General features: G+C 44.2%; 1 protein-coding gene and 1 long non-coding RNA gene across 2 annotated transcripts in view; one reads left to right on the forward strand and one right to left on the reverse strand.

Moving 5' to 3' along the window:
* LOC308460291 (uncharacterized protein) overlaps window positions 1–21,800 on the forward strand; it is a 226,847-nt gene that overhangs the window by 148,542 nt on the left and 56,505 nt on the right. The window contains exons 23-27 of the mRNA XM_080976430.1: window positions 15,983–16,149; window positions 16,871–17,153; window positions 17,853–18,707; window positions 19,670–19,897; window positions 21,624–21,703. Of these exons, the coding sequence (XP_080832556.1) occupies window positions 15,983–16,149; window positions 16,871–17,153; window positions 17,853–18,707; window positions 19,670–19,897; window positions 21,624–21,703 (1,613 nt within the window). The remainder of the gene's footprint in view (window positions 1–15,982; window positions 16,150–16,870; window positions 17,154–17,852; window positions 18,708–19,669; window positions 19,898–21,623; window positions 21,704–21,800) is intronic.
* On the reverse strand, window positions 15,567–16,864 carry LOC308460655. The gene is made up of 2 exons (XR_013978691.1): window positions 16,466–16,864; window positions 15,567–16,138 (listed from the first exon to the last, which is right to left on the reverse strand). It is a non-coding gene; the product is annotated as an uncharacterized lncRNA (long non-coding RNA).

Here is a 21,800-nt window from a genome sequence, read left to right on the forward strand (position 1 = left end):
AACCTCAGAGGATAATTGATTAGAAACTGAACAAGAAAAATCAATACACTGAGAGGCATTTTTTAAGAAGGCTAGTTCCTTTCTAGGTTTTTTTCCCTCTCAGTAAAGTTTCAGTAGAGTTGCTACTGTCATGATTAACCAGTCTCAGAGATTTCAGTACAGTGAGCCCACTTACTTGGGGGTTATGTTCAAGTGCCCCCACACATAAATGAAGATTGGATAAGTGGGGAGCACCATCTAAATCCTTTTGAATGTCTTCTCTGCTGCTCTCTCTCCCTTCCAGATCAAAAATACTGCACCTAAAATACCCACACCTGGAATTTTGGGGGCTGACTGGAGGATGTGTGGAAAAGTTGCTGCTTCTGCTGCTCTTCTATGCACATTAGCTGTCAGGTGGGGTGGGGGCTGAGTAGCGTAAACAACCCCCTGCTGCACCTCCAGTCTCTGCCCTCACAAGCCATGGGAACTCTCCAGCTCTCTCCCTCCATAACTGCGTATTAATTAAATTATTTCAATATGCTGGACTGTTCCTGGCGGGTTTATTTAAACTCCAGTCACAAACGACTCGGGGGTTGCACGCTCATCTCGCTCTATAGGCCGAGGGAGCCTGCGTTTGTCTGCAGACAGCTTCCGGGTCATGTGGCCAGTCATGTGGTCATGACTAAGCCCCTTATGGTGGACCAGAGCAGCACACGGAAACGCCGTTTACCTTCCCGCCGGAGCGGTACCTATTGATCTACTTGCACTTTGATGTGCTTTTGAGCTGCTAGGTGGGCAGGAGCTGAGACCGAACAACAGGAGTTCAACCCTCACGGGTGACCTTCTGATCGGCAAGGGCAGAATGCTTCTAAATGAATATTTTGTTTTTTTATATATATATAATATTTATTAAAGTTTCACAGGGAAAAAAAACAAAAAAAACCACATTAGTAAAGAAAAAGTTAACAATAAAAAGAAAAAATACAAAGTAAAAAGAAAAAACAATTTAAAACAATTTCATCTTTTCCTCACTTCTTTTACATTTACTTGTTTCCCAGACCTCCTCTTACCTCCCTCTTCTGTATTCTAATTAAATACGTTAATCCAACAATTCCTTTCCCTCCTTTTTAATCCTAATCTTTAATCTTGATATAACTTTAAATTTTACCTTTTACATATTAAAAACCAATTTTTCCATATTTTTTTGTGCCTGTACCGCTAGAAACCACTTAACTTCAATCCAACATCATTCTAACATTCATTAATTTTGTAATATTTCTGTAAATAGTCTTTGAATTTCTTCCAATCTTCTTCCACCGACTCTTCTCCCTGGTCACGGGCCTCCAGTGCTGGTTTACTTGGTTCCATCTTTGCCCCCACATGCTACATCATTGTGTTGAGGCCTGAACTGAACAGCAAGGAGCAGTTAATAAAGAGAAAATAATGAATTATCTTTTCATCTTTGTGGGGGTTTTCCTACCAAAATATGAGCAATGTAATCTCTCTTTATTCGCACCATTAAATTGTGTTATATTTTACATGTTACAATTGTTATGTGCAATTTCTTTTAAAACCAAAATATGGTCTCTCTGAAACAGGAGCCCCTTATCTTGTTTTAACCTTAAGCATTATTTGGAAACCAAAAAACTGCCATCAGTACCATAAAATATTGAGACCTGACTAGAACCTCAGAGGGTAATTGCTTAGAAACTGAACAGAAAAAATAATACATTGAGAGGCATTATTATTATTATTTAAAAGTCTCATTCCTTTCTAGATTTTTTCCTCTCAGTAAAGTTTCTGTCGAGTTGCTACTGTCATGATTAGCTACTGTCATGATTATTATTTTTTAAATGATATTTATTAAAATTTCAAAAGAAAAAGATTACATTAATAAGAAAATTAACAATAAAAAGGAAAAATACAAAATACAAAAAAGAAAAACCAGTTAAAAACAATTCCATCTTTTCATCACTTCTTTTACATTTACTTGTTTCCTGGACCTCCTCATACCTCCCTCTTTTGTATTCCAATTCAATTTATTAGTCCAGCGATTCCTTTCCCTCCTTTTTAATCCTGATCTTTAATCTTGATATATTATAACATTAAATTTTTAGATATTAAAAACCAATTTTTCCATATTCTTTTATACCATTACCGCTAGAAACCGCTTAACTTCAATCCATCATCATTCTAACATTCATTAATTTTACAATATTTCTGTAAGTAGTCTTTAAATTTCTTCCAATCTTCTTCCACCGACTCTTCTCCCTCGTCTCGGATTCTGCCAGTCATTTCCGCCAATTCCATATAGTCCATCATTTTCATCTGCCATTCCTCCAGTGTGGGTAGATCTTGTGTCTTCCAATGCTTTGCAATAAGTATTCTTGCTGCTGTTGTAGCATACATAAAGAAAGTTCTGTCCTTCTTTAACACTGATTGGTCGACTATGCCCAGGAGAAAGGCCTCTGGTTTCTTCAAGAAGGTATATTTAAATACCTTTTGTATTCATTATAAATCATCTCCCAGAAAACCTTAATCCTTGGGCACGTCCACCAAAGGTGAAAGAATGTACCTTCAGTTTCTTTACATTTCCAACGTTTGTTATTGGGCAAATGGTAGATTTTTGCAAGCTTGACTGTGGTTATGTACCACCTGTATATCATTTTCATAATATTCTCTCTTAGGGCATTACATGCCGTAAACTTCATACCTGTGGTCCACAACTGTTCCCAGTCAGCCATCATTATATTATGTCCAACGTCTTGTGCCCATTTAATCATAGCAGATTTCACCGTTTCATCCTGAGTGTTCCATTTCAACAGCAAGTTATACATCTTTGACAAAATCTTAGTTTTGGGTTCTAACAATTCTGTTTCTAATTTTGATTTTTCCACCTGGAAGCCAATTTTCTTGTCCAAATTGTATGCCTCCATTATCTGATAATAATGAAGCCAGTCTCACACTTTGTTTTTTAGTTTTTTAAAACTCTGCAGTTTCAATCTATCTCCATCTTGTTCCAAAATTTCCCAATATTTCGGCCATTTGACCTCCATATTGAGCTTTTTCAGAGCTTTCACTTCCATCGGTGACAGCCACCTTGGTGTTTTATTTTCCAATAAATCCTTATATCTTATCCAGACATTAAACAATGCTTTCCTGACAATATGGTTTTTAAATGCTTTATGTGCTTTGACCTTATCATACCACAGATATGCATGCCATCCAAATACATTGTTAAAACCTTCTAGATCCAAATTGTCAGTGTTTTCAAGAAGCAGCCATTCTTTCAACCAGCAAAAAGCTGCTGATTCATAATAAAGTTTAAGGTCTGGCAGGGCAAATCCACCTCTTTCCTTTGCATCTGTTAATATTTTGAATTTTATTCTGGGCTTCTTGCCCTGCCAGACAAATCCTGAAATATCTCTCTGCCACCTCTTGAAACAGTCCATTTTGTCCACAATTTGCAATGTTTGAAACAAAAACAACATTCTAGGCAATACATTCATTTTAACCGCAGCAATACGGCCCAGCAGTGAAAGCTTCAAATTTGACCAAATTTCTAAATCTTTTTTCACTTCAGCCCAACATTTTTCATAGTTATCTTTAAATAAATTCCCATTTTTTGCTGTCATGTTAATCCCCAGGTATTTAACTTTCTTAACCACTGTTAAACCTGTCTCATTCTGAAACCTCTCTCTCTCCATTGGTGTTAAATTTTTCTCTAAAACCTTAGTTTTTAACTTATTCAATTTAAACCCTGCAACTTGACCAAATTCTTGAATCAATTCTAAAACCCTTTTGGTACTAGATTCTGGCTCCTGTAACGTCAGTACTAAATCATCTGCAAATGCTCTCAATTTGTACTGTTTGGCTCCGACCTGTATACCTTTAACCAACTGGTCCCTTCTAATCTTGTTCAGCAAAACCTCCAGGACCGATATAAAAAGCAGTGGGGAAATTGGGCAACCTTGTCGTGTCCCTTTTTCTATCTTAAATTCTTCTGTCACCACATTATTTACAATTAATTTAGCCTTTTGTTCTGAATAAATTGCACTTACACCGTTTTCAAAACCTTGGCCTACCCCCATACCATGTAAGTTCTTCTTCATAAAACTCCAAGAAATGTTGTCAAAAGCTTTCTCCGCGTCCACAAATATCAAAACTGCTTTAGTATTTATATTCACTTCTAGTTTTTCCAAAATATCAATTATATTCCTCAAATTGTCAGACAAATGTCTTCCCGGGAGAAAGCCTGCTTGGTCTTTATGAATCTCTTCCATCAACACTTTTTTCAGTCTCTTAGCCAAGATGTCTGCAAAAATTTTGTAATCCACATTAAGTAATGATATGGGACGGTAGTTCTTAAGCTGCGTCTTTTCAGTCTCTGTTTTCGGTACAAGTGTAATATAAGCTTCTTGCCACGACTCTGGTGCCCTTTCCCCCTCCATTATTTCATTACAGACCTCTTTCAAAGGTTGTACTAGCCATTCTTTCAAGGATCTGTAATATCTAGAAGTCAGTCCATCCGGTCCTGGAGATTTACCCAATTGCATGTTTTGAATGGCACCTTCTATCTCCTGTTCAGTTATTTTATAGTTCAACATTAATTTATTTTCTTGAGAGATTTTTTGTAATCCATTTGTTTTCAAAAATTGATCTACATCAGTTTCTTTCAGTGGCCCTTGTGTATATAGTTGTTTAAAGTACCTGTGGAAACCATTTCTAATCTCAGCTGGGTTCTGTATATTCCTTCCTTCGACTTCTAAATTTGTAACTGTATTTAATTTTTGTCTTTTTTTCATTTGCCAAGCCAACAATTTCCCACATTTGTTAGCCGACTCGAATGTCTTTTGTCTCATTTGTTTAATTTTCCATTCTATCTCCTGATTCATCATTTTCATATATTGCACTTGATATAACTTTATTTCTCTCAAAATCTCTTGAGACTTTGGTTTTGTTCTCAATCTTTTTTCACTTTCCTTTATTTTCTCCAATATTTTATCCTTCTTCTCATTTTGGATTCTCTTCTTTAATGCATTCTGTTGTATCAAGAACCGTCTCATAACCGCTTTGCTTGCGTCCCAGATTACTCTTTTTTCCACATTGGTGCTCATATTTATCTCAAAATAGTCTCTCAAGGTTTTTTGGGCCTTCTTAAGCACTTCTTCATCTCTAAATAAGGTGTCATTCATCCTCCATCTATAGGAGCCAGTTGGTGTTAGTTTCATTTCCATCTTGATAGCATTATGGTCAGAGCAGGTTTTTGGGCAGATTTCCACTTTTCTTATCTTTGGTGCCATTCCTCTAGTTACCCATATTTGGTCGATTCTTGTCCATGTCATTTTGGCTTCAGAAAAGAAGGTTCCCTCTTTAGCCATGGGATTCCTTGTTCTTCAAATGTCAACTAAGTCCAAGTTGTCTGTCATCTCAAAAAAAGTTTTCGGTAGTCTACCATCCTTAGTGACTACCTGTCTTTGTGCCTTGTCCATATGTGTAGATACCACTCCATTCATGTCTCCCATCAAAATCATGTTATAATCCAAATAGTCCATCAGGGTCTCATGCAACTTCTTAAAAAAATCAGATTTCCCCTCATTTGGTGCATAAATTCCTACTATCAAAAGTTTTTCTCCTCGTGCTTGAATTTCGATTGCCACAAATCTTCCTTGGTCATCTTTAAAAATGAATTTCGGTGATAATCTGTCCTTTGCATAAATCACAACCCCTCTTTTTTTAACCTTGTCCGATGAAATAAACTCCTGACCAAGTCTTTTACTAATCAATAATTTCCTGTGTAACCTTGTGTGATGGGACGATGAGCTGCTTGTGTGTAAAATCCAAGTCCCTCAGAGTTTGGTCAAGTTTGCAAACCTCTGTCTGTAACGGAGCCCCTTAAACATGGCTCCATCAGTCGCTGGCAGATTCCGACAGTGGTTGCTTTCGGAATCGCTTCCAACATAAAAGCTCCTTAACGGAAACACGTCTTCTGGACTCTCTGCGTGACAGTTTCCGGCGAGGAGTGGGTGTCCCTACAGGAGGTCCTGAAACCTCCCCACTGTTTTCGCTGGAAGTGTCTCTGAGCCATCCCTCCAGCTCACTTTCCCTCAGCTCACCTCCTCTCCCCCTACTGGTTCCCTCTTCAGCTGCTGAGTCTCTTCCAACCTGTGTGAGCCCTTTCACCTCCCTTCCTTCCAATGGCAGTTCCCTGACATCCACCTCCCCTCCAGGGCCCCCTTCACCCCCTCCCGCCCCCTCCTCTACGGGCGGTGAGGAGGCAAAACCCCGGAATGAACTTCCTTCATCTTCCGATGTCTCGAACACTTCTCTCCACCTGTTGCGGTTCCTGGTCTCGAAGTACTCCTCCTCCTCAGAGTCCATCTCCCCTTCCCCTTCCGAGTCCGGGAATCCTTCCAACTCCTCCTCCTCATCGGTGGTCCCAAAGTATTCCCTCCGGAACCTCTCCACAGGCTGAGGTTTCCTTGGGAACCTTTGATGGAACGTTTCTATCAATACCTCGTCATTGATATCTTCTGCCATTACCCAAGTGTTTTCTGACTCCGGTTCTCCTTCCCACGCTACCAAATACTCCACCTGATCCCCCTTCCACCTGGCGTCGAGGATTTCTGCCACATGGCTGCTGCATTCCCTTTCTTCTATGACCGGTCCCCGAGTGGCCATCCCTTCTCGTCCCCCCTCATACGGTGACAGTAACGACCTGTGAAATACTGGGTGCAGTTTCATGTGGTTGGGTAACCGGAGCCTGAAAGCCACTGGGTTGACCTGTTGAATGACCTCAAAGGGACCCAATCTCCTGGGTCTTAATTTCTTACAACCTCCTTTGAACGGCAACCCTTGGGTTGACAGCCACACCCTATCTCCCACCCTTATGGTTTCACCTTCCCTTCGGTTCTTGTCTGCCTGCCTCTTGTATTCTTCCTTCGCCCTTTCTAAGTTGAGTTGGAGCTGACGATGGATTGCTTCCATTTCTTCTACAAAATGCTCGGCTGCCGGGACGCTCCATCTCTCCCCTTCTCCCCCTGGGAAAGCCCTGGGATGACACCCATAATTAGCCAAGAAGGGGCTCATCCCTGTGGACACATTCTCGGCATTGTTGTAGGCAAATTCCGCCAGCGCCAACTTTTCTACCCAGTCATTCTCTCTGTCATTGACATAACACCTCAGGTATTGCTGGAGGACACCGTTTGCTCTTTCCGCCTGCCCGTTGGTTTCAGGGTGCCGGGCAGTCGAAAAGTTGACCTCCACCTGCAGTAAGCTCATGAGCTTCCTCCAGAACCTGGAAGTAAATTGTTTTCCTCGGTCTGAGACCACCCTCAATGGCACCCCGTGCAACCTAAAAATGTGTTCTACAAATAACTTCGCTGTCTCTTCCGCCGTGACTGCATGCGAGCAGGCTACAAAGTGGCACATCTTTGTTAGTAGGTCTACCACCACCATGATGGCTGTTTTCCCCTTGGACTTCGGCAGATCAGTCATAAAATCTATCGACACTGCCTCCCAAGGTCGTTCTGGGGTTGGTAAGGGTTCTAATAGCCCCGCCGGCGCCCGCCTCTCCCCTTTGGCTCGCTGGCATTGCTCGCACCCTCTTACATACTCCCGTACATCTTCCCTCACCTTAGGCCACCAAAATTCCCTGGTGACCAACCACATGGTTTTGTGTTGTCCAAAATGCCCCGCCGTGGGGCTGTCGTGCAACTGCTTGAGTACCCTCCCCCTTAAGTCTCCTTCGGGGATATACAGTGCCCCTTTGTAATACAAAGCTCCATTTCTTTCCTCGAAACCCCCTGGTTCCTCTCCCTCACCCCTAAGACCTCTGAGCTTATTCTGGGCGTATTCATCATTCTCTGTTTCCTCTACCAGTTCTCTTTGCCCCACCAATGCCGCCCCACACACCCAGCGGTCCTCTGGGATGACATGTCTCTCTTCGGGTGCCCCCTCCCCTTCCAAATATTCAGGTTTGCGTGAGAGAGCGTCCGCCCTAACATTTTCTGGACCTGGCACATAACAAATTTCAAAGTGGAATTTGGAGAACTCCTGGGCCCATCTCACTTGCCGTTGGTTGAGCACTCGTGCCGTTCTCCAATACTCTAAGTTCTTGTGGTCCGTGCACACTTGCACCTTATGTTGTGCCCCAATTAATAAATGCCTCCATCTCCTGAACGCTTCATGAATGGCTAGTAGTTCTCGGTCATACACCGTGTAGTTCCTCTCAGATTTGTTCAGCTTTCGCGAAAAAAAGGCACACGGTCTCCACTCCGACTCCTCCTTGCCAGGCTGCAGAAGCACCGCCCCCACAGCCCGGTCTGATGCGTCCGTTTCCACTCGCATCGGTTTTTGTAAATCCACATGCAGGAGCTGTTCTTCCGAAGCGAACGCCCTTTTCAGCTCCTCAAAAGCTCGCTCCGCCTCCGCCGTCCAAACGAATTTCCTCTTACTGCTGAGACAGTCCGTAATGGGCGCCGTCAAGTGGGCAAAATTTCTGATGAACTTCCGATAGAAGTTTCCAAATCCAAGGAATCTTTGCACATCCTTCCTTGTTTTCGGTGTTTTCCATTCTAGTACCGCTTGGACCTTGCCAGGATCCATGGCCAATCCCTTGTCCGACAAGCGGTACCCGAGGAATTCCACCTCCTTGGCATGAAACTGACACTTCTCTAGCTTCACCCACAGCTGATTGGCTTGCAGTCTGCCCAACACTTCCCTGACGTCTTTTACATGCTGCTCCTCATTCTCTGAATATACTAACACGTCATCTAAGAAGGCCACACAATTCTTGTAAAGCAAAGGTCCCAGGACGTGGTTCATAAACGATTGGAAGCACGCGGAGCCTGCTTGTAAGCCGAAGGGCATAACTAAATATTCAAATGCCCCCAAAGGGGTGAACATGGTGGTTTTCCATTCATCCCCCTTCCTTATTCGTATCAGGTTGTACGCCCCCCTCAGGTCCAGTTTAGTAAAAATCTTTCCCTTCCTGACCCTTGTCAAAATGTCATCAATTCTGGGCATCGGGAAAGTCACTGGTTCTGACACTGCATTTAAGGCCCTGAAGTCCACTACAAGTCTAGGTTTGTCCGTGTTTTTTTTATCCACAAAAAACACTGGGCTGCCCCCCACCGCCCTGGACTCTCTGATGAACCCTCTCTTCAGGTTCTTGTCAATGAACTCCCTTAGCTCCTGCATCTCTCTGTCTGACATGGCGTACAGCTTGCCTACAGGGAGCTGTGCCCCAGGGAGTAAATTGATTTGACAGTCAAAGGGTCTATGTGGGGGTAGTTTGTTTGCCTCCCTCTCGCTGAAGACGTTGTTCAGGTCGGCGTATTGTTGGGGAACCTTCCCCTTCTCCGTTACTTCCGTCCCTGCTAGAGTGGCTCTGGCCCCTCCTTGAGCCTCCCGCTCTTTGCAGTGTTCTAGACAATGTGCTGACCCAAAGGAGACCACTCTCTGATGCCAGCCCACTAGCGGATCATGTAACGCTAGCCAGCTCATCCCCAAAATAATGGGAGCTCCTCCCAAGGTAGCCACATTAAACGCTATTAGCTCAGTGTGTCTTGCTACCCTCATTATCATTGGGACGGTCTGCTGGCTGACTTCTCCTCCCAGCAGCTCCCTTCCATCGATCGTGGTCACCTGCAAAGGGTTACTTAAAGGGATAGTCTGTATCTGGTGCTCAGCAGCAAACTCCTTACTCATGAAATTGCAGGAGCTGCCTGAGTCCAATAGCGCCTTTATCTTTAGTGGGTGTCCGTTAGGCAGCTCTAGTAACACCTCTATCACTAAGGCGGGTTTAGGAGGTTCCGGCGTGGGCACTTTCACTGCTCTTTGGCCTGGCTGCTGTGCCCTGACGGTGGCAGCCAGGCGTTGGCTTTTACTTGCTCCGGTACCTTTTCCTCCCTCTCCCCAACAGCTCCCGCCATTCCTTGCCATTCCTTTCTTTGGGGGCAGACTCTGGCAAAATGACCTGGCTGTTGGCAGAGATAACATTTCTTGGCGCCCTTCCCCTCCTTCTTCCGCTCTTCACTGGGCTTTGAAACTGCGCACGCGCGCGCTGTTCCAATTTCCATCGGCTCTCCCGGCGGGAACGGTGGCTCTGGAATCTCTGGAATGCGAAGCTCCCTCCAACGTTCCCCCTTCCCTTCCCGCCTCTCCAAGGCTCTCGCCTCTTGGCGCGCTCCTATGGTCAGCGCTGATTTGGTCAGCTGGTCCATAGACTCCGCCCTGGGCGCCCGGGAAAGTTCGTCTTTCACAGCCGAAGAAAGCCCTTCTTCAAAGAGCATTTGAATGGGTTCCGCCGATAGATCCCACCCCAATTTATGGATCAACATGGTAAACTCAGTCCAGTACTCACGAACATATCGGCTCCCCTGTTTGCACGCCATTAACTGTCTGCGTACCACTCCCTGCTCAATATCGCTGGAAAACATCAGATCCATGGCACGAAAAAACTTCCTCGTGTCCTTCAGGATGTCATTATTCGTTGCCATCAGGGGCCTCACCCAGTCTTTCGCCCCCTTTTCGAGATGCCCAATCACAAAAGCCACCCGCGATTCCTCGTCGGGAAAGTCATCAAACTGCAGATTAAGGGCATATTGCATCTCTGTCCTAAAGGCATGATAGTCCTTGGGCTCCCCCCCCAAACTTCTGTACCAATCCTGGCAACTTTCTGGCGAGCGGGGTGGTTTTCCCCTTCTCTGCATCTTGAGCCCTCCTCTCCTCGAGCCTCGCCGTCTGCAGCGCTAGCTGGACCTCCAACGCCCGGTACCTTTCTTCCAGGCTTGGACCCGCTCCAGCTCCTGCTTCTCCGGTTCCGGCTGGGTTGCTCATTATGCCTTCTCCTGCACAAGCTGCTCACGGGGACTGTCGGAATGCTGTGATGGGACGATGAGCTGCTTGTGTGTAAAATCCAAGTCCCTCAGAGTTTGGTCAAGTTTGCAAACCTCTGTCTGTAACAGAGCCCCTTAAACATGGCTCCGTCAGTCGCTGGCAGATTCCGACAGTGGTTGCTTTCGGAATCGCTTCCAACATAAAAGCTCCTTAACGGAAACACGTCTTCTGGACTCTCTGCGTGACAGTTTCCGGCGAGGAGTGGGTGTCCCTACAGGAGGTCCTGAAACCTCCCCACTGTTTTCGCTGGAAGTGTCTCTGAGCCATCCCTCCAGCTCACTTTCCCTCAGCTCACCTCCTCTCCCCCTACTGGTTCCCTCTTCAGCTGCTGAGTCTCTCCCAACCTGTGTGAGCCTTTTCACCTCCCTTCCTTCCGATGGCAGTTCCCTGACACCTTGTTATAGGTGTTTCTTGTAGACAAATCAAGTCCAATTGTTCCTTTTTTAATAAATGAAACACAGATCTACTTTTCTGAGGGGAGTTCAAGCCATTACAATTCCAACTTAGTAGTTGCAGAGCCATGATGTAACTACTTTACTTCTCCTCCAACAGCACCCAGTGCCTGTTCCTGTTCTGACGGTGGTATCACCTTTTTCAGGCGGTCTTTTAGTTCCGGAGGTAAATCTGGTGTGTCTAAAGTTTCTCTTACAAGTGCTCTTAGCTCTCCTGTAACTTTCTTCTGCAGGTCTTCTCCGTGGCCTCTCCAAAATTTATCTTTGTCGTCTTCTGATCTTATTTTTATCTTCTTTCCTTTATAGCTAAAGGATAGGCCTTGGGGGAATTCCCACCTAAAAATGATTCCGTTGCTTCTCAGCAGGGTAACCAAATCTTTATAATTGGACCTAAGTTCCAAAAGATGTTTCGGGATATCCTTAAATATCTCCACTTTTGACTGCTGTATTTCCAAGGTCTTCTGGAAATGCAGGCTCAAGATTTTATCTCTCCCTTCTTTTGTTCGGAGGGTGATCAAACAGTCTCTCACCCTGTTCTTTCTCCCTCCTTTTCCAAGCCTAAAAGCACTCACTATCTTGAAACTGTCCTTCCCCAAATCTGGGTTCCAAAAGTCTGCAAATTCCTGCGTAAGAAATTCAATCAAGTTGTCTTTCTCCACTTCAGGTACAGTCCTGACCCTTAAATTCACTTGTTTCTCCTTCAACTCGATCATAGACAGAATTGACTTGTGGTCTTCAAGTTGTTTATGTAGCGGTGGTATCTTCTCTTCTATCACAGTAGCTGTAGCAGTAGCAATTTCTTTAGCCTCTTCGGCTGTCTTACGTGTCGAAGTGGATTCCTGTAATAGTTTCTGAATAGTTTCTGTATTAGTATTTACCTTCTGTCCCAAATTATTAATACTTGTCGTATTTTGGTTAATACTTGTCGTATTTTGATCAATTTTACTCGATGCCTCGGCTACTTGTTTACTTATTCTTTCCAAAGATTCATTAATTTTACCTAGTGCCTGAGCCAGGGCATCGTCAGCTGCCATACCTTTGGGTTTAGGTTGTGCCGATGAGGTTGCTGTTGGTAAACCAGGAGGGCCAGATGTCGAAGCCCTTCTTTGCAGCCCACCGTCTGTGCAAAATACTCTGCCAGACCTCGTTGCTTGTAACAAATCTATCTTCTCTTTCCCATCTGCCATAACCCTCAAGATATAACCCAAGGTCAGTCTCACGATCAGAGTCAGAGTTGTTTTGAAGTGGAAAATTCCCCTAGGAAATTGAAGTGGAAAATTCCCTTAAGCCAGCTGCAGTTGTAACAGATTCAAGCTTCCTCTAGGGGGACACAGTAACAGTCAAAAATGTCTTAAAGTAGTTAACTTCTCCCTTTAGCCCCCCAATTCACCGAAAAGACAACAGTTTCTATCTCAGTCTGTTACTTTAAAACCAGGAGATACCTGTCAGCAATATTGTATCAAAGTTGTATCTCAGATGCAGAGTTAACTGTCAAAGAGTACTTTCAACGACAGCGGACTTTCCAATACGGCTTCTTACTGTCACTGGGAACCCATTCCAGGGTTTTAAGCGGTGGATTTTGTCTCCTCTTCCTCTCTTTTTTCAGGGAAATAACATTCAAACCTTCTCCCCCCTCCTCCCCTGCAATCAAGGGGGGGGGGAATCACAGTTTGATGCTCGAATTATAGTCCTTTTCCAACGTCTTTTAAAGGTTCCGCTTTCAAGTTCATTGCTTTACTCCGTTTACAAGAGCGGGAGGCAGACTTCCTGTTTATACCTCTCCGCTTCGGTACTGAATTGTTCAAAAATTTTGTTTAACCTACTCACGGATCGTTGTTTCAAAGCCAAATTGTCCCAGGAAAAAGGCAGCGCTCTCCGGTAACAGCTGCGTGGCTTCACTCCACGGAAGAAGCAGACGACTCACAGCACAGCGCCACTTCCCCGCTCCGCTCCGGAGCCCGTTGCCGGGTTCCTTTGCCGATTGGGGGGGCGCAAACGGTGCCCGCCGAGTCCCACGGTCACAGGCTTCACCCGCCTGTGATTTTTGAAGGGTCCCTGCTGCGCCGTAGCGGTACAGACCCGATTTCCGTGGAGCCGGTTCCCTCCAGATCAGAGGGAATCCGCCATTACCGATGGTGCCACCCCGGAAGTAGCTACTGTCATGATTAGTCTCAGAGATTTCAGTACAGCGAATCCCACTTACTTGGGGGTTATGTTCAAGTGCCCCCACACATAAATGAAGATTGGGTAAGTGGGGAGCACCCTCTAAAACCCTTTGAATGTCTTCTCTGCTGCTCTCTCTCCATTCCAGATCAAAAATGCTGCACCTAAAATACCCACATCTGGCATTTTGGGGGCTGATTGTGGGATGTGTGGGGAAAGTTGCTGCTTCTGCTGCTCTTCTATGCACATTAGCTGTCAGGTGGGGGTGGGAGCTGAGCAGCATAAACAACCCCCTGCTGCACCTCCAGTCTCTGCCCTCACAGGCCATGAGAACTCTCAAGCTCTCTTGATCCATTTCTGGGTATTAATTAAATTATTTGGTTATTATTCCTGTAGTCATGGGCAATATGCACTAGACCATTCCTTGTGGGGATTTTTAAACTTAAAATTCAATGCATAACAATTTTGGTTTTTTTAAAATGGGTTTATTGTTAATAAATGGGGCAGAATGCATCTGAATGAATATTTTGGAGTAAAAGCATTTTCAACATGAGTGAAATTAAGCTCCATTTTATTAGTAAATATAATACCACCACACACTACTTTTTATTTATTACTTCTATATACTGTCCCACCAACCAGTTGTGAGGTGCTTTTCCTCCAAGGATGTGGACAGGCTGTTTGGACGAGTGAAACTGACCACCTGTCTCCTTGATCCCTGCCCGTCTTGGCTTATAAAAGCTAGGCGGGAAGGGCTGGGTGATGGGCTTCGTGGGGTGGTGAATGCTACTCTCTGTGAGGGAGCCTTCCCAGACCAGCTGAAAGAGGCGGTTATCAAACTGCTTCTTTAAAAACCATCTTTAGATGCTGCCAATATAGCCAACTATCGCCCACTCTCAAATCTTCCATTCTTGGGCAAGGTGATTGAGCGAGTGGTTGCTGAACAACTCCAGGCACGCCTGGAAGAAGCGGACCATTTGGATCCCTTCCAGTCGGGATTCAGGCCTCATCATGGGACTGAAACTGCCTAGGGTGCACTGGTCCATGATCTCCGACGGGCTAGGAACAAAGGTGAGAGCTGTTTCCTAGTTCTGCTGGATCTCTCAGTGGCTTTTGACACCATCGACCATAACATCCTTCTGGACTGTCTAGAGGGGCTGGGAGTTGGGGGCACTGTTATACAGTGGTTCCCTCCTTCCTCCTGGGCCGTGTTCAGAAAGTGGGGGGGGGGTGAGTGTTCAGACCCCTGGGCTTACACTTGTGGGGTGCCTCAGGGTTTTGTTCTCTTCCCTCATGCGTTGAAGGTGACCTAAAAACTACAACTAATCTAGAATGCAGCAGCTAGACTGGTGACTGGGAGCGGCCACCGAGACCACATAACACAGTTCTTGAAAGACCTACACTGGCTCTCAGTACGTTTCCGAGCACAATTCAAAGTGTTGGTGCTGACCTTTAAAGTCCTAAAGGGCATCCGTCCAAAATACCTGAAGAAGCGTCTCCACTCCCATCATTCTGCCCGGACACTGAGGTCCAGCTCTGTGGGCCTTCTGGCAGTTCCCTCACTGTGAGAAACAAAGCTACAGGGAACCAGGCAGAGAGCCTTCTTGGTAGTGGTACCCGCCCTGTGGAATGCCCTCCCATCAGATGTCAAAGAGAAAAACAACTACCAGACTTTTAGAAGACATCTGAAGGCAGCCCTGTTTAGGGAAGCTTTAAATGTTTAATAGATTATTATATTTGAATATTCTGTTGGAAGCCACACAGAGTGGGTGGGGTATAAATAATATATTCTTATTCTTATTCTTATTCTTATAATTTCTATCAGGAACACAAATAGTTGTCCTTTTCACCATTCTTTCATCTCGGTATAATTGTCAGAAAACTAATGAAGTGGTGCTCAGGTGGGAAACTTTAGGAGGTCAGATTAATCATTTTCACTGGTCAACATTGGTAGGAGACTGGCCCACTGAATTTCTCATTGCTGTTAATTCTGCATGGCCTTTTGTTGTCCCATAAACAGTCAGAAAGAACTTTGAATGAAACATCAGAAACAGGGTTGTTATTATTATGTTTGGACATTTTCTGATGTTCCTGATGTAAAGAGAGCTTGTTATTATCTCACCTATAATTATCACTCTCAGCGTGGCTAAGTCTCCCTTGGATAATGTCTCAGTAGATTTCCAGAGAATACTAACCAATATCAAAACATGGGTATTGTAACCTCTTCCTGGCATTCTAAGCAAGCGAGAGGACAGAGAAAGAGGAAGGATTTTCACCTTTCTCTTAATCAAGTTATAAAATAGGATTTTAATCTGTGAATTTTTAGAGAAGTGTCTTTGGTGACAAGGCAGAATATTGTACTGAGATTGGTTGTGAAGCAAGGTTCATTTGCTGGATGGAAATAAGGCTGTTTGATGGGAAAGAATAGGTGCTTCAATATGCTGCTGTTTCTTGTGCCCCTTCTCTTTCATCTGCCACATTTGCAGGTCAAACATACCATGAGTTGCACCATCCATGATCTGTCCAGAATTCCACATGAATACTACCAACCTGGTCATCTTATTGTTGGCGGACTTGCTTCTCATCTCTTTGCTGTTTTTGACAAAGAAGAATTCAAAGAAAGGCTAACTATCCATCAGCGCCTTAATACCCAGTAAAGACATCAAATGTCAAATAATCAGATGATACTGAAATATCCCCCAGTTCTAACCAGGCCTCCTCAGAAGCTAGTTCCCCTGATTTCAGTGGGATTTACTTCCACTGAAGGGAAATGCAGATCTGAATGTGTCAGTGAGATGAGAGAGCCTGGTCTTGTTGTTGTGTTCTCTCTTCCCCACATCCCACCAAATCTCTTCCAAGGAGTTTAACAAGAGGAGGACTCAAAGATTAAACCTCCCTAGTTTAAGATGCAAAGCCCTTCTCTGTTCTTAATCTTCACCACAGAAACTCTCATTTGAAGTGTCTTACACAAGGCTCACCTCTCCTTTGAGGTGATGCTCAAATAACCCCTGATGTTCTCATCCAAGTCAGCCTAGACGATTGTCTTTAACAGTTATAGACAGGGCATGGATTGGATACATTCTGACTATATTGAGCTGAAGGTAGTGATCTGTGAATAAATGTCAGTTAACTGTCATTTGGGAGTCGTTATGAGGGAGGTTTGAGTTCCAATTGAGTGGTAAAGATCAGATTTTCCTGCAGAAAAATGACAGGAGTGGGGAAGTCTGAATGAGTCCTACATTAAGCTGAAATTCTGCTCTTTTAGTTGAAATTGTTCTGCAGGTATGTGTAATTTAGGGCAAAATTATCAAGAGCCCCCTGAACAACATGCATAGTATATCTCTCAATGATACAGCATAAAATTCTTGTTGCAGTATTGTGCCAAAGAACTACCAGCATATTCTGGCCTTGGTATTTGCTGTCCAGGAGATCAATGAGAACCCTAAGATCTTGCCTAATATTACACTGGGATTCCACATCTATGACAGTTACTTCGATGAAAGGATGACCTACTGGGCTGCTCTGAACCTTCCCTCCACACTTGTCCCCAACTACAAGTGCAACAACCAGAAACACCTGGCGGCAGTTATTGGGGGACTGGACTTGGATATCTCCGTCTACCTGGCAAACATCTTGGGCATCTACAAGATTCCCCAGGTAAGATGCTGCGTAGGGGATTTCAAGAAAGGATTTGTATAATAGAGAAATAGTTGTGAGAGATGAAGGAGAGTGATCCTGCCCTTCACAAGGTAAGGTGATGATAGAAGAGTTCTCATCTCACCCCACTTCCTTGTCCATACACACCTAAAAACATGTATCCCAATTCCATTCTGCCAACTGACAACCTCTCATGTTTGCTCCATGGCCTACTGGTTGGAGTCAAAAGCTGCTCTCTTGCAAAGCTGGAAGCCTGTCTATCAGGAGTCAGCTGCACACACATTGTGGCACTTGATGGGGGTTCTGTGTGTTAGTAGTTTGAGAGAGGAAGGGAAGGGAAGGGAAGGGAAGGGAAGGGAAGACGCCATGAAATCAGCAGCTGAAATGCTGCGGTGAAGCAAAGTGGAAAATACAGGGGAGAGGAAAGCAGCAGATTAGGAAGGCATAGAGGAAAAAGTGGAGAAAGAAAAGGCGGAGGTTGGAGAGGAAAGCAGGAGTGCAGAAAACTGGGCATGGAGGAATGGCAGAAAAGGAGGTGGAAGCTGAGAAACACAGGGTGCAATCTGTCACTCCTCCCAGCTTTGTGGAACTTGCCTTCTTAAGGCAACTGGCTCATTTTGCCTCCTGGGTGGGCAGGTCCTGGGTGCACATACCCAGTCCTTCTGCAATTATAGATGATGCTCCTTTATTTCCTTTTAGCTCACTTATGGCTCCTTTTCTCCAGAGGATGGTGGTCAAAGCCAATCCACTTCCTTCTACAAGATGGTGCCCAATGAAGCCCATCAGTACACTGGGATTGTTGAGTTACTTCTGCACTTTGGTTGGACGTGGGTTGGATTGCTTGCTAGAGAAAGTGAAGGTGGAGAGAGATTTATTCAGACCCTGAAACCTCTTCTCTCCCAGAAAGGCATTTGCTTGGCCTTCTCAGAGACAACCCTGAACATGGCATATTTGGCTGAGTATTATGACATGTTTCCCCTCTGGATCCAAATTTATCAAGCTATTATGGAAAGTAAAGCCAAGGTGGTGGTTGTCTATGGAGGAACAAAGTCCATACTTGCCTTGCAGACAATGATAGTACTAGGTGAAATGGAAAATGTGACTAAGACATCTGATGGCAAAGTGTGGATTTTGACGGCACAACTGGATTTCACAGCACCGCCCTTGCGAATGAGCCTGGATATGCAAACCTCCCAGGGTTCCCTCTCCTTTTCAGTTCATTCAAATGTGGTACAAGGATTCAAAGCCTTTCTTCAGGCACAGAATCCTTTTGAGGCAAATGGAAATGGCTTTGTCAAGCAGTTCTGGGCACAGGTATTTCTCTGTTTATTTCCAAACTCCAATACAGAGGAGCAGGCCAGAGGAACCTGCACTGGAGAGGAGAAGCTGGAGAATCTCCCGTCGTCTACTTTTGAGATGACCATGTCTGGCCACAGCTACAGTCTCTATACTGCTGTCTATGCCATAGCACATGCTCTACATGTCATGTTCCTGCCTGTAGCCAAATATAGGAGAATGGTGGAAAGAGAGATGCAGGAGTTTCAGCCTTGGCAGGTAATGTGTGTCATGAGATATCATTTATTACCCTGAAACATTTTAAACTCCACATTCTCCAGTTGTGTGCAGAGAAGCTGTTCATTCAGGACCAGCTCAGTGAAGAATCAGACTGTTCTGCTTACAGCTGTTTAGCAGGCAGATCCAATCCTGCACTCTCCAGTTTTTTTGTGAGCAACTTCCTTTGTGTGCATGGGTAAACATGCAGCAAACAGAAGCATGGAAATACAGGATGTAAAACCTTAAAATATGCCCTTTCCAGTGAATTCCAGAAAATCCCACTTTCCTAGCACAAAAATAGATCACAAGCTTAGCAGGTCGTAACATGGCTTGCTTACAAAACTCTTTAAAGTTCAACAGTTTTTCGGAACACAACACTCATAAAAATGTTGCAGAAGTAGAAGACAAAATGGTAAAAGTTCCTAATCTTTCTATTGGTATAGAAAATGGTAGTTTCAGATTACATTCTTGTCTGAAATAAACAGGCTTCTTAATTCCATGTGGCTGTAGGGAGCAGTTCAGAACTCCCCACGCACAAAATTCACATATAGAGTGAGCAGAACAATAGGCTTTGTTGCCCATTTCTTCCCAAGATAAGGGGCTGGGACATAGGCCAAGTCTGTCAGAACACCTTTTTCTAACGACATTAAGCCCTTTATGTATTTGTTAGACACAAGAATGAAGGTTATATGAGGCTAGTTAGGCAGTGTGTGTGTGTGTGTGTGTGTGTGTGTGTGTGTAGATGTCCAAGCATGGTCAGTCATGCATTGGGATTTTCCCCATAGGAAACAATGCAGATCATTGGCTCAATATGTGAATGTTCGCCCTACAAACCATTTCTCAGAAAACAGATTATATTTGCATGGCACTACCTCCCTGTGTTGACAGTCTGTAGGCATCCTGAATGTGAGAAAGGAGAGACATTTGCATTGCTTCAAAGTTACTCTTTTCTTTCAATGCAGCTCCATCCCTTTCTTAGGAGTGTCTCCTTTAACAACTCTGCTGGGGAAACAGTATCTTTTAGTAAGAACAGGGAAGTAGAAGCTGGCTTTGATATCACCAACCTGGTCACTTTTCCAAATAACTCCTTCATGAAGGTGAAGGTTGGAAGGGTTGGTGTGGAGGCTACACCTGACCAGCCATTCACCCTTGATGACAACAGAATGGTGTGGCACAGAAGCTTTCACCAGGTGAGGCATAATTCCCACATCTATGAGAGATGGGTAAAGAGAATGTTATTCTACTTACAGATCATCAGTCCAGCACATACCTGCCTTTCCAGCCAGATTCTAAACATTTTTTTCTCTGCACTGTGTAAGAATACAGTGGTACCTCAGGTTAAGTACTTAATTCGTTCTGGAGATCCGTTCTGAACCTGAAACTGTTCTTAACCTGAAGCACCACTTTAGCCAATGGGGCCTCTTGCTGCTGCCACGCCGCAAGAGCATGTTTTCTGTTCTCATCCTGAAGCAAAGTTCTTAACCTGAAGCACTATTTCTGGGTTAGTGGAGTCTGTAACCTGAAGCGTATGTAACCTGAAGCGTATGTAACCCAAGGTACCACTCTAATAGAATCTTAGAGTTGCAAATCATGTGGTCCACGATGCAGGAATCACAACATAAGATCTTGCTGGCTCAGATCAACGCCCAACCAGTGTAGGATCTCACCATTTGCCAATCTTGTCCAGCATCTGGATATGGCATGTGGCTTTTGACTTGGGGTTCTTTTCATCCAAGTGCTTTTCATGAGTCTCTTGGGAAGAAGAAGGGGTTTGCTGCTTGTAGTTGAAATGCTGGTGTTTGAGAAGGAAGTAAAATCCCACATTTTTTTCTTTTACTTGCCAAAGATCCAGAACAAACCTCCACTCTCCAGAACTTTCCCCAGGACGCCGCTTCCGCCTTTGAAATCCCGGACACATGGCAGCCCTAATTTTACTGAGACACCTAAGACCATTATTCATGTTCTTTTAAAATAATCATAATAATAACAAGTGTGCTAATGCTAGTCACTTGTATCCTAAGGAAAAAGGAACTGTAGGCAAGGGTGGAGGAGTCTACAATTTTATGGAAACTGGCTAAATTTATACCTCTCAGACTAGTACACATATAGGAACATCATTGCTTATCTTTCAGGTTTCACATTTCTGTCGATCTTGTGGTATAGTCTCAGCTCAAAAAAAGGACCAAAATGGTTTGAAAAATACACCTGGTAGCATAAAATACACTTGAAAATGCATCTGTTAAGATAAAATGCATGGCAGGGAGTGTGAAGGGGGCTTCTAAGGACATTTGGTTGAACCCCTTTCTGAAGACTCATATTTGGGGACCGAGATAAGAACAGAAAATTCCAAATCACAGGGAGGCTTCTCAGTGTGTTCAGCCTGTCAGAGCTTTCTGCTTAGTATGCAAAGATCATTGGTGGAACAGCTATGGGAACAATTTGGGCAGAGCTGGTGAGACCACACTCCACAAGGTCTCCACATTTGTAGATCATTTTCGGCACTACGCTTCTGTCATCTTCACAAAGCATGATTGCTGCAATTGGAAAATTGGAGGTGTAAAAGGTATTACTTTATATATGGGGAGAAAAGGGGGCAGGGCTGGCAAAGATGAAGCCCCCATCCCCTTCCCTATTTCAGCTGTCATGCATTCTTTCTGAATGCCAGAAAGGGGCTCAAACATGGTCAGTTTCAGCATTATTTTGGTTTATTTTAAAAAACAACAACATGAAAAGCCAAATGAGTAGCCTGGCACTGTGTTTCGAATAAGTAGTTTGGTGTCTTCCTACTGCCAGCTGGAAGAAAAAAGAAACCAAAAGCGCTACTTACTTCTGTGTGCTAAACGGTTAATCTGTTTATTTTAATGGGCAGGTGCCACCCCTTTCTGTGTGTAACCCAAGTTGTCCTCCTGGTTCCAGGAAGGAGAAGAAGGAGGGGGAGCCATTCTGCTGCTATGGTTGTGCTCCATGTCCTCAAGGCAAGATTTCATCCGAAAAGGGTAAGAGACACAGGATATATAACATTGGGTAACAATTTTTTACTTTTTGAATGTTGTCTAGATTTCTACAACTGATTTAGCGTATTTTGGCACTGCT

Source organism: Podarcis pityusensis (assembly GCF_964106645.2).
Source record: "Podarcis pityusensis genome assembly, chromosome: 13".
Lineage (NCBI taxonomy): Eukaryota > Metazoa > Chordata > Lepidosauria > Squamata > Lacertidae > Podarcis > Podarcis pityusensis.